This window comes from Arachis stenosperma, chromosome 3 (genome assembly GCF_014773155.1).
Source record: "Arachis stenosperma cultivar V10309 chromosome 3, arast.V10309.gnm1.PFL2, whole genome shotgun sequence".
Taxonomy (NCBI): domain Eukaryota; kingdom Viridiplantae; phylum Streptophyta; class Magnoliopsida; order Fabales; family Fabaceae; genus Arachis; species Arachis stenosperma.
The window spans coordinates 61,004,345-61,017,324 of record NC_080379.1 but is presented as its reverse complement, the minus strand read 5'-3'; the positions used below and the strand labels follow the sequence as shown (position 1 = coordinate 61,017,324).

The following is a 12,980-nucleotide window of genomic DNA, read 5'->3' as shown; positions in this document are numbered from 1 at the left end:
CTTGATGGATTAATGCAATTACTACTGTTTCTTATTCAATCATGCTTGCTCCCATTCTAAGATAATACTTGTTCTTAATCCGGATGAATGTGATGATCCGTGACAATCATCATCATTCTCAACTATGAACATGTGCCTGAAAACCACCTCTGTTCTATCTTAGATTTAGTAATTATCTCTTGGATTCTTTAATCGGAATCTTCGTGGTATAAGCTAGGACTGATGGCGGCATTCAAGAGAATCCGGAAGGTCTAAACCTTGTCTGTGGTATTCTGAGTAGGATTCAATGACTGAATGACTGTGACGTGCTTCAATCTCCTGAAGGCGGGGCGTTAGTGACAGACGCAAAAGAATCACTGGATTCTATTCCGGCCTGATTGAGAACCGACAGATGAATTCCGCTATGCTGTGACAGAGCATATGCAATCACTTTCACTGAGAGGATGGGAGGTAGCCACTGACAACGGTGAAACCCTACACACAGCTTGCCATGGAAGGAGACTTGCGTGTTTGAAGAAGAAGACAGTAGGAAAGCAGAGATTCGGAAGATGGAGCATCTCCAAACCCCAACCTATTCTCCATTACTGCAAAACAAGTAACCATTTCATGTTCTTTTGCTTCTCACAATCAATCCTGATAATTTCTGATCTCCTGACTAAGATTTACAAGATAACCATAGCTTGCTTCAAGCCGACAATCTCCGTGGGATCGACCCTTGCTCACGCAAGGTATTACTTGGACGACCCAGTGCACTTGCTGGTTAGTTGTGCGGAGTTGCAAAAAGTGTGATTGTAATTTCGTGCACCAAAGACCATGGAGAACAACCTTACTTCTACCTTAAACGGTCTGAATTCTACTTTACAAGCTCTCGTCTCACAGATTGGATCACTGAACAACTCCAACAACCAACCTTCAAGCTCTAGTGGAATTCCTTCTCAACCTTTACCCAACCCCAAGGGAAGCATCAATGCCATCACTTTGAGGTCCGGAATCACATCGCAAGAGAGGAATCATGAGGGGCCAAGTCCACAAGAACACGCCTTAGTTGAGGACATGGTTGAAGTGGAGGATGTTAAAGAGGAAGATAAAGTACAGGACATGGTTGAAAAAGAAGCAACTCAACCAGAGAGTGGCGCACCAGAAAAATCTAAAGCTCCCAGAGACACCATCCCTATCCCATTTCCACACCTTGCACGAAAGCCTAAAAAGCAGATGAAACTTGACCCAAAAATGGTAGAAATCTTCAAAAAGGTTAATGTAACTGTTCCCCTTTTTGATGTTATTCATCAAGTACCTAAATATGCAAAGTTTCTGAAAGATTTATGCATGCATAAGGATAAAATTAATGAATTTGAAACTATTCCTTTAGGTAGTTCCATATCTGCTTTAATGGGGGATATACCTGAAAAATATATTGATCCAGGTCCATGCATGGTTAACTATACCATTGGAGGTATAATATTTTTTGACTGCATGTGTGATTTAGGAGCGTGCGTGAGTATTATGCCTTTGTCTATATATGATGCTTTGAGGCTCCCTCCCTTAAAAAGGTCGGCAGCTCATTTTGTGTTAGCAGATAAAAGCATTATTACAGTGGTTGGAATTGTTGAGGACGTACTGGTGAGCATTAAGGGGCTCACATTTTCCATTGACTTCTATATCTTGGAGATGCCCCAAAATGACTCAGGAAGACTGTCATCCATCTTGCTCGGAAGACCATTCCTGAAGACCTCAAAGTTCAAGTTGGATGCATTCTTAGGAACTTATTCTTTTGAGATAGACGGCCGAGCAGTGAGCTTCAATCTGAATGAGGCTATGAAGCATCCTCCAGAAGACCATTCCATCTTCCAGTGCGACGTCATTGATGAGACTATAGCTGCAGTTCACCAGGAGGAAGTCGAGGAGAGGCACATAGAGCAAGGTGTAAGTGTGGGGACACCTCCTGGACAAGACGGAGACACATTACAACAGTCACTAGCTCCAGATGATCAAGTGCCTAGCCATGAACAGAGATTAGAGTTAAAACCCATTCCACCCTACCTCAAGTATGCTTACCTTGAGGATAACCAGAAGCTCCCTGTTATCATTGCAAGGGAACTCACTTCCCAACAAGAGGAAAAACTGCTTAGTGTGCTAAGAAGACACAAGAAAGTAATTGGGTGGAGCTTGGCAGATATAGTAGGCATCAGCCCTCAAGTTTGTGAGCACATAATATTTTTAGAAGAGGGAGCAAGGCATGTCTGTCAACCCCAAAGAAGAGTGAATCCCACCATCTTAGAGGCTGTCAAGAAGAAAGTGACCAGATTACTGGAAGCTGATATCATCTACCCAATCTTAGATAGTGAATGGGTCAGCCCAGTACAAGTGGTTCCAAAGAAATCTGGAGTCACAACAATAAAGAATGAGCATGGAGAGCTCATTGCGACTAGGGTGCAGAACACCTGGAGGGTATGCATTGATTACAGGCGTCTCAACCAGGCCACTCGTAAGGATCACTACCCCTTTCTATTTATTAATCAAATATTGGATTGCCTGTCAGGTAAATCACATTACTGCTTTCTAGATGGTTATACAGGCTATTTTCAAATTCATATAGCTCCTGAAGATCAGGAAAAGACTAATTTTACATGGCCCTTTGGAACGTATGCGTATAAGAGGATGCCTTTTGACTTATGTAATGCACTAGCTACTTTCTAAAGATGCATGATGAGTATCTTTTCAGATCTTATTGAGAGCTATATGGAAGTCTTCATGGATGACTTTAGTGTGTATGGTGATTCTTTTAGCCTTTGCTTGGATAGTTTAGCTAGAGTATTAGACAGGTGTGTTAGTTCAAACCTTGTTTTGGATTTTGAAAAGTGCCATTTTATGGTCCAACAAGGTATTATTCTAGGACACGTTGTCTCTAATACTGGTATTTCTGTAGATCCAACAAAGGTAGATGTCATTTCTAGTTTACCTTACCCCTCCTCCGTGAGGGAAGTCCGTTCGTTCCTTGGCCATGCAGGTTTTTACCGGAGATTCATCAAGGACTTCAGTAAGGTAGCTTTACCTTTATCTAGACTACTGCAGAAGGATGTTGAGTTCGAGCTGAGTGAAGACTGCATGGAAGCATTTGATAAGCTGAAGATCGCCATGACTCAAGCTCCAATTATGAGAGGACCAGATTGGAGCCAGCCCTTTGAGATTATGTGTGATGCCTCCAACCATGCTGTAGGAGCGGCGCTGGACCAGCGAGAAGGTAAGGATCCTTTTGTAATTGCATATGCTTCAAAGACATTAGACGCTGCTCAGTCCAATTACACTACCACTGAAAAAGAGCTTCTAGCTATTGTTTTTGCTCTGGATAAATTCCAAGCCTACTTACTTGGTACTAAGGTGGTAGTGTACTCAGACCATGCAGCTCTAAAATATTTATTAGCTAAAAAAGAGTCCAAACCATGGCTAATACGTTGGATACTGTTGCTGCAAGAATTTGATTTAGAAATTAAGGATAGGAGTGGTTCTCAGAATATAGTGGCGGACCACTTGAGTCGCCTTGAGCACAATAAGGATGACTCCACTCCTATCAATGATGCTTTTTCATTTGATAGCTTGCATGCAGTATCTAAAGTAGTTCCTTGGTATGAACCTATAGCTAATTATCTAGTTAGTCATACCTTTCCTCCCAATTTTACTAAGCATTAGAAGGACAAGCTGAAAAGCGAGTCTAAATATTATATATGAGATGACCCATATTTGTAGAGGTATGGTGCTGATCAGATAATTAGAAGGTGTGTGCCTCAATTAGAATTCCAGTCCATTTTAGAGGCCTGCCACTTCTCTGAGAGTGGTGCACATTTTGGCCCCCAAAGAACAGCTAAAAAAATTTTAGACTGTAGATTCTAGTGGCCCACTCTTTTTAAAGATGCTACTGCCTTCTGTAAATCTTGTTCCCCATGCTAAAGGTTTAGTAATATATCCAAGAGGGATGAGATGCCCCAACAAATTATGCTATTCTGTGAGATGTTTGATGTTTGGGGCATTGACTTCATGAGTCTATTTCCAAACTCCAGTGGTTATCTTTATATACTGTTAGCTGTAGATTATGTTTCTAAATGGGTGGAAGCCATTCCTACCCGTACTGATGATTCTAACACTATTGTCTCCTTTGTTAGAAACCATATTATCTGTCGCTTTGGATCACCACGAGCATTCATGAGTGATCAAGGCACTCACTTTTGTAATAGGAGATTAGCAGGACTACTGAAGAAGCATGGGATTGTCCACAAGGTAGCAACTGCCTACCACTCGCAGACTAACGGACAAGTAGAGATGTCTAACAGAGAGATAAAGCATATCATGGAGAAGATAGTCAAGCCTTATAGGAAGGACTGGAGCACTAGGCTACAAGATGCGCTTTGGGCATATCGGACAGCATACAAGACACCAATCGGGATGAGCCCCTTCCGCCTAGTGTACGAAAAGGCTTGCCACCTCCCTGTGGAGGTGGAACACAAGGCATTCTGGGCAGTGAGAGAAATCAACATGGGATTTGAGAAGGCCGGAGCTGAAAGGAAGATTCAACTACAAGAATTAGAGAACCTTCGCCTAGAAGCATATGATAACTCCAGGCTATACAAAGAAAAGATGAAGGCTGTGCATGACAAGCACATTAAAAGGAGAGAGTTCAGACCTGGGAAATTAGTTCTCCTTTACAACTCAAGGCTGAGGCTCATGCCAGGCAAGCTGAGATCAAGGTGGGAAAGACCCTACAGAGTAGGGAAGGAAGAGCCATATGGAGTCTTCCACCTGAGCCATCCTTCAAGTTCCAATCTCATCAAAGTCAATGGACATCGCTTAAAGCTGTATCATGGTGAGAAGATGAAGAAAAATAAAGAGCTAGAGGTTTTCCTCTTGGAGGACCCGCCAACAGAAGCAGATTAAGCTTGTGACTGTCCAACTTAAGGACGTTAAAGGAAAGTGCTGGGTGGGAGACAACCCACCATGGTTTGATCGTTCCTCTCTTCTTAGTTTCTATTTTTAGTAACTCTTCTCATTATTTCTGGATATAGTCTGCATTTGCATTTGCATAAAAAATATGGCAGAAAGTTGCGTGGGAGCAGTGCAGAAAGTGTGCCAATCGCACAAGCATCACCACGCGTACGCGTCATATGAGAAATTGGCACTTCACGCGTACGCGTTAATGACGCGCATGCGTGACCTTTCGATTCGACGTAAAAGGTGTAGTGGTGGAAAGTTGTGCTGGCTTGGTGTTGGCACTGTGCCCGAGGCACAAATCGCATCACGCATACGCGTTGTGGATGCGTGCGCGTCACTTTCAGAATAAGAAGTTTCACGCGTGCGCGTGGACAACGCGCACGCGTCATATGACATTTTGGCACACATCCCAAGACGAACAGAGGGTTGTGCGAGTGCCATGTTGCCCTCGCGCTAATAGCACAAACATGTTCACGCGGACGCTTCACCTCCCTTTCTGTGCAACCCACGCGTACGTGTACGCCACGCGTACGCGTCATTAGCGTAGCACAACCTGATCCCTGCGCCGCCACTTTTCATATCTTTTCTTTTTCTAATCCTAATTTCTTTCTTTCTTCCTTCTTTCTTTTCTCTCCATTCTTCTTCCTCTTCTTCCCTTACTCTTTTCTTCTTCTTTTTCTCCCTTCTCTCATATTTTCTTAAATTCTCCATCATCCCTCTTTCTATCACCTTCTTCTCAAGGTTCTTTCTTTCTATTTTCTCTCCCTTCTTCCTCTTAATTATTTACTTTTGCATTATCTTACTTGGTGTTAGAAATCTTAATGGGTGATTTCTTCTATAATTGCTTGTGGATTATTGTGGAGTTATTTGACAATTCATATTAATTATTTTTGGCATGCTTGCATGTTCCAATTTAATTCTTTCCCTATCATGTTAAACATGCATACCAAGTGTTTGTGAAAAAGCCCATATGGCATTGTGCATTCTTAAATATTCTAGTCTTCTACTATAATGCATGTTTTTCACAAAATCCTTATCATGTTTTATTAATTTGATATAATTGTCAATACAAACGTGATTGTTAATTTGTTACAAGTGATAATACATTTTTCGCAATTAACGTTTGAGCTATGCTACTCATGCCTTTTCCGGCATACTAAAAAAATCTTGCATTTAATTGCCTTCATCTTTCTTGCTATATTTCCATTGATGTCCTAATTACATGAAGTTGCGACCATATGTTAATGACATCCTTCTTTACCTTGGCAAAGTCATCACTTGTAAGGTCTTCTTCCTTGCTCTAACCCTTGGACTTACATGCAACTTCTCTTTTTCCTTTCAGGATGGCCATCAAGAAAGGTAAAGAGAAAGCTACCCCCAAACCATCGGCAAAGAGAGGAACAAAAAGAGCGCTAGCTGCGGAACCATCTTCAACAGCTGTCAAACCAATAACAAAGCGAGTCAAGAGGATCATCAAGGTCAATGAATCTGAAAAAGCCTTTCCAGTAAGGGGCACTGCGCGATTCACTAACCGCTACTGTGAGCAGATGTTTGCCATTCTGGCGGCGAGGAACTACAACAATGAGCACCTTCTTATCCTCCGACTAGCGTTGTTGATTTGGTGGAGCCCCGCATTGACAGAAGACAATGGGATTTCTTACAGAAATAGCCACGGTAGGTCAATCTCTCATGGGTAGTTGAACTCTACTCCAATTTTCACATGCCAACCCTGCAGTCTGTCTATGTCCGTCAGAAACAGATCTCCATATCTGAGGGGGCCATTCAGTAAGCTTTAGATCTCTCTCCTGTTCCAGAAGGATTAGAGGCATTTCAGGAAGCTTCTCTCAAGCGCCAGCGATACCAATTTGACTAGAACGACGTTCTCAGAATTATTGCACTACCTGGCAGCAAGTGGATCTACGGTTACCAACGATCCAGGCCTAAGGGCATATTGGCTTCAACACTTACCTTGGAGGCTCGCGTGTGGGCACAGATTATGTCATACTATGTCTTCTCGAGCACTCACGAGTCCTCCTTCACTGCAGACATGGCTGTTCTCATCTGGTGTATCCTTACAGACCAGCCTCTCAACTTACCAAGACACATCCGGCAAGCCATGGGACACGTACAGATTGTGGGTAACTTACCTTTTCCCGCCTTGGTTTCAGATTTGGTCTCGGCAGCCGGAGTACCCTATAGAGTTGGAGACACCAAGGCCATGCTTCCTCGGGATGATCAATATTTTCCGAGTGGAAAATACATCAGACCCACAGCAGCCACTACCAGCCGGACTGAAGACCCGGCCCGAGATATCCCTTCTCCCTCCACATCACAAGCACCTTCAATAAATCAACTACTCCTTCAGATACTACAGAGGTTGGATCACATGGAGCACCGTAACAAGCGCCAATTCACATACCTGAAGGAGCTGATTGTTGGCAACTACCCACCCACAGAAGAACCAGACTCTCCGGACTCCACTTCAACTACCAGCACAGGGAGCCATGCCAACCCCGATTGTAGAGATGCTGTTACCAGACCCCCTTTGTTCCCGACTGATGACACCGAGAATGGTGCCAAGCTTTTAAGTGTGGGAAGGTCGGTCAATACCTGACTTTCGAAGGTAACTTTTCTTTCTCTTAGCACCAGCAGATAAATTAGTAGGTAATTTTCTGTATGTTTAGATAGAATAGATTGCATCGTAATAGTTAGTTGCATGTATACTCTGCTTAGTTGAAAAATAATAAGTTCTTTTCAAAGACCCTATTTTTGAAAAATTTCACTATTTCAAACCAAAATTCTATGTTAAACTTGTTTGAAGATTGTAATTTGGAATATGGTTTTAGAGCTAGAACACACAACCTAGTGAGATTTTGAGCTTAATTGTATGGTTACATTATTTGACCTTGATTTTTATTCTTGTGTGTTTTCTCTCCTCTATGATTGCAATCTATGATTTGTTCCATTCTATATGTCCATTATTTAATGTATTCATGCATATGTATGATTGAAGCCATCATTTGTTATTAGCTCACTATCCTAAATGGCCTACCATTCTAATTATCCCTTGTTTGCCACTTTGAGCCTATTAATCCCTATTTATTCTATATTTTACCACATCACTAGCCTTAAACAGAAAAATAAATTAATTACCCCAAATTGAATCTTTGGTTAGCTTAAGATAGAGATTGTGTAAAAAATAAATGTGGGAAAACTATGGGAACTCGAGTTAATAAGAATGTATGTTAATTGATAAATATCTAAGGTCTGAATGCTATTCATGTGAAATTATGAAAACCAAATGCATTGATGCTATGATGCTTTCAAATATATATATATATATATATATATATATATATATATATATATATATATATATATATATATATATATATATCTGTATATTTCAGTTTAAGTTTAGGGGAATGAAAGCAACCCAAATGATAAGTTCAATAAAAAGAATCAATACATATGAGGTGAAATAAAAAGAACATTTAAATGCTTGAGTAGGTGCAACATACAAAGTGAGATTAAGGGTATTTAGGCATGATTTTAGAAGCATAGAGAATGTGTGTGTGTTAGGTGAGAACTTAGGATAATCAAGAATTCAATTTTCAGCTCACTTGGCCATACATGTACCATCACCCCTACCTAAGACCCATTCAAACCTTAAGGAAATACCTCATGATGTTTGCATGTGTGCATTGGATATTTGTTGACTGGTTAGATGAAGAACAAGGTGTTGGAAAGCATGAATAGAGGAGACTAAAGTGAACTACCCTATACACTTGAGTGACTAGAGTGCATATACACTCCCAGTAAGGGTTCAAGCTCGACTCTATGTTCCCAGCTTTCATGAGCTGTCTTCTTACAAGTTTACTTATCTCATATTGTATGATTTGAATTAGTGGAATTTGATTTCTGTTTGTCTTGGAGAACTTGTTTATTTTCTTAACCAAGTAGGTATAGATATTTCATCATATAGTTGCATTCATATGTATAGGTTGCATTGCATTGCATGAGTCCTATTGTCCCTATTCATTCTTTTTGATCTCTTAGAGCTTAGCATGAGGACATGCTAATGTGTAAGTGTGGGGAGGTTGATAAACCACTATTTTATGGTTTATCTTGTGTTGAATTGAGTGATTTTTATCACCTTTCTCCTACACCTGCTCATGTAATTAGCATGTTATACGTTTGCCTTCCTGATTTAATACTATGATTAAAAACTTTCTTCCAGAGCCTTTAAATTATAGATTTTATCCATCTCTATACCATTCGATACCATGATCTGTGTGTTAAGTGTTTTCAGGCTTTACAGGACAGGAATGGCTTGGAGAATGGAAAGGAAGCTTGCAAAAATGGAAGGAACACAAAGAAACGATAGAGCTGACCAGCGAGACATGACGCGCACGCATGGCCGACGCGTGCGTATGATTTGGAGCATTCTATAGCAACACGCACGCGCACTTGACGTGCACGCGTGATTAGCATAGTGGACGAGGGATGCGTACGCGTAACTGACGCGTACACGTGACAAAGAGTTTTTGCAAACGACGCGCACGCGTGACTGACGCATATGCGTGACATGCGCGACGTACAGCAGTTACAGAAAAATGCTGGGGGCGATTTTGAGCCATTTTTAGACCCAGTTTTTTGCCCAAAAACACATACTAGAGCTAGGAAATAGCAAAGACTCAAGGGACAATCTCATTCTGCATATTTTTTTTGGAAGCTAGAGAGAGATTTTCACTTCCTCCTCTAGGTTTTTTTCACATTCATAGTTCTTAGAATTTTACTACTTTTGCTATTGACTTGGATATTGAGAAGAGTTGCTATCTCCGTTGAAGTTTCTTTTATTCCAGTTTGTTTCTTTTGTCCCTTACTCTTTCATATCCTTAATCCTTATTCAGAGTTACAATTGGATTATTTTTAGAACTTATTAATGCAAAGAACTATTTTTACTTTTAATTGATTTTCAGTTATTGTTCATCATGTCTCACTTTTATTCTTCTCTTAATTCTGTAAAAGTTATATTCATGTCAATGGAGTAGAACTCCCACTTGACTTGGTGGTTGATTAAGAGGAGACCCTTGAGTTAGAATGCTCAAGCGATTAGTTAATTTGGAAGTTATTGGATAATTCTCTATTTACTAATGCTAATTCTTCCCAAGGAAGAGGATTAGAACTTGCAATTAAGAATTAACTCAATCACTTGACTTTCCTTTATTTAGTAAGGGTCAAGTAAGTTAAAATAACAACCTCTTGAAGCTACACTTGAGAAATTTCAACAAGGATAGAACTTCTAATTAATCTACCCTCGGTCAAGGCTTTTTATTTAATTATATAAATTCTCAATCATTTATCTCTCTGTTCTTCAACTCTTAAAAATCGTTGGAAAACCTCTGATCAATAAAATAGCACTCTTTTGTCAACTCGTTGGGAGACGACATGTGATTCATACTCCCAGTATTTTATTTCTAAATTTTGTGACAACTCTTTTAAATTGATACGCGGTATCTTCATTGGTTAAGAGCTATACTTGCAACGCTGTTTTCTTTATAAACTCTTAATCGGTGATTTTTCGTATGTCAGAGCTATTTGTATTTCTAGTTGACTTATGTGGGAAAACTTCTTCTAAAGTAGGTGATGAGAACCCCTCAAGTGGGACAGCTAGAACAAATATCAGTAGGTTAATGGTTGATCTGAACATACCAGTTAAGAAGAGTTAAGGGGGTCAAATCTTAAAGATTATAATGGTGAAATGTTGGAAGCGGATTTTGAAAGCCATGATGATTCTGCGACCAGAGACCCAAGGATGGACCCTTATCAAGCTAACCTTATGTTCGATGGTGAATAAGTAGAGGCCGAACCCATGGATATACTTGAGGAGGATGATGAAGAGATATACAACTTCACAATGTCATAAGTTGCACTAATACAACCTGCTATTTTTAGATCGTACGATCATCGCACTCACATCGATGTTGAACTTTGATGTAATAAATTGAGATTGGTCTTTTGGTCAAAGAGTCCCCGAGAATGATCTAACAAATGAGTTTGAGATTGGAGAACAGTTTAAAAACCAAAAAGAAGTTGTTCTGGCAGTAAAGAAGTATAGCATCAGGAGGTCCGTAGAATAGAAGATATTAGAGAGTGATAGGTTGAAGTATGAAATATAATCCACTCAATTTGGATCGGGTTGTCAGTAGAACATACACATTTCTTATCGTCGAAAGCACAAAAATGGGAGGTAAGGAGATACAAAGGTCCTCATTCTTACATGCAAACATCATTATCTTCATTAATGGCATCCATTTGTATGGTAAATATGGAGGTACTCTACTTATGGTCAAGATGACAATTTAAACATATCGCCCAAGATGACAATTTAAACATATCGTCTATTACATTTATTGTGGTCGAGGAAGAGACAAAGAAGGCTTGGTCATTTTTTCCATCTCATATCACGTAGCAAGTGACGCCTTAGCCATACCTGTTGGTGATTTCTGACAGGCACAAGTCCTTTATTGATGTTGTGTTAAATGCTAAGGATAGTGATTGAAAACCTCTGCATGCCTTCCAAGTCTTTTATACGGGACATATTGCGGCTAATCTCATGACGCATTTTTAGAACAAAGATACAAATAGTTACCATTTATTTATCATCTAATTTTAGAAGATAAATGAAGTGATCCAATTTTGAGGAAAAAGATAAAATATTCTATCCAATTGTATTTTAATTTTAGTTTAGTGCTTTGGAAGCTACTTCCAAAGACCAATAATGTAATAACTCTAATTTTTGCATTAACGCTAGATTTTTTAAAATAATATTTTAAAGCAATTAGTTTTATTTTAACAAGTCGACTTCGAACCCCGAAGTAAAATAAATGATAATATAATATTATTATTATGTTATTTATTTATTTTACTTGCTCTAATTATAGTGAATCCTAGATAATAATAATATTATTATTATCATCAAGTCTGACTTTTACTGATCTAAGTAATTATCGATATTTTTTGATGAATTTAGAATTGTTAATGCTTTATCAAATATCTTTCATCCTCAAATTATTAATGTTATTTATATTAATAACTCGTATATAATTATCCTTTTATATATATATATATTATTTATGTAATAATATATTCAATTTTTATAATTATTCGTTTAAAATATTTATAACTCGAACTACATGCTGATTTAATAATTTCAGAACTTGACACCTAGCCTATAATCACTAATAATTAAAATCACAATCCTTGTTCCATTAAAATTACTTGGCCAACGCCATAAAGGAATAAAAGAAAAGAAATGAAAAAACATGACTTCTGTATAAGCCCACACCCACACATATCCATTCATTTCCACCGAATGAAATTTAGAAAAATAGAAAACAAAGGAGGAACCGAAGCCAAAGAAAAAAAAATTGTGATTAATATAACAATGACACTTAATCTTTACCCTAACAAATCACCTTTTCATTAAAAAAATATCTTCTCTAATTATCATCATCAATACATTTCATTTGGGTTCATTCTTCCCTTACGGTGAGAGAGAAACCGAAGCTTGCATGAAGAGAACCGTAACCCCATCGAAATTTCGGCTATAATTTTTTGCTATTCGTAACTCTAACAAAAAATTTAATTCAATAAAAGTGTTCGTATCCTTCTCCTTTACGTGTTGGCCTTATTTTTGTTCAGTAAAAAATAACGATGACGTAGCTTCCCTTTTCTTTGAAGTTTGGCTCTTTGGTGTTCTTGGAAGAGGAATCGATTTCTGATGTTTTTTTCTTCGATGACTCAGTCAAAAAACTTCTCCAAGACTTCGAATATTTTAATTTCGTACAGAGGTAGAATTTCAGTAAATTCTCAATGATCAAATATGTATTGAATAAGTGATTTGGTACTATCATTGATTAGTGATTGAGTTTACTTGAATTTTTGCAATATATTGATGTATTTGTGAAGTTCATGACTTGACTGTGATAGAACCA

At 38.9% G+C, this 12,980-nt stretch overlaps 1 protein-coding gene across 1 annotated transcript; it reads left to right on the top strand.

The window, feature by feature from the left end:
• The first annotated feature begins 813 nt into the window (after positions 1-813).
• LOC130966180 (uncharacterized) lies at positions 814-4,926 on the top strand. Its single transcript, XM_057890954.1, has 4 exons — positions 814-1,233; positions 1,633-2,196; positions 3,073-3,241; positions 4,109-4,926. Exons 1-4 carry the CDS (start codon positions 814-816, stop codon positions 4,924-4,926), a joined length of 1,971 nt encoding a protein of 656 aa, XP_057746937.1.
• Positions 4,927-12,980: the final 8,054 nt, after the last annotated feature.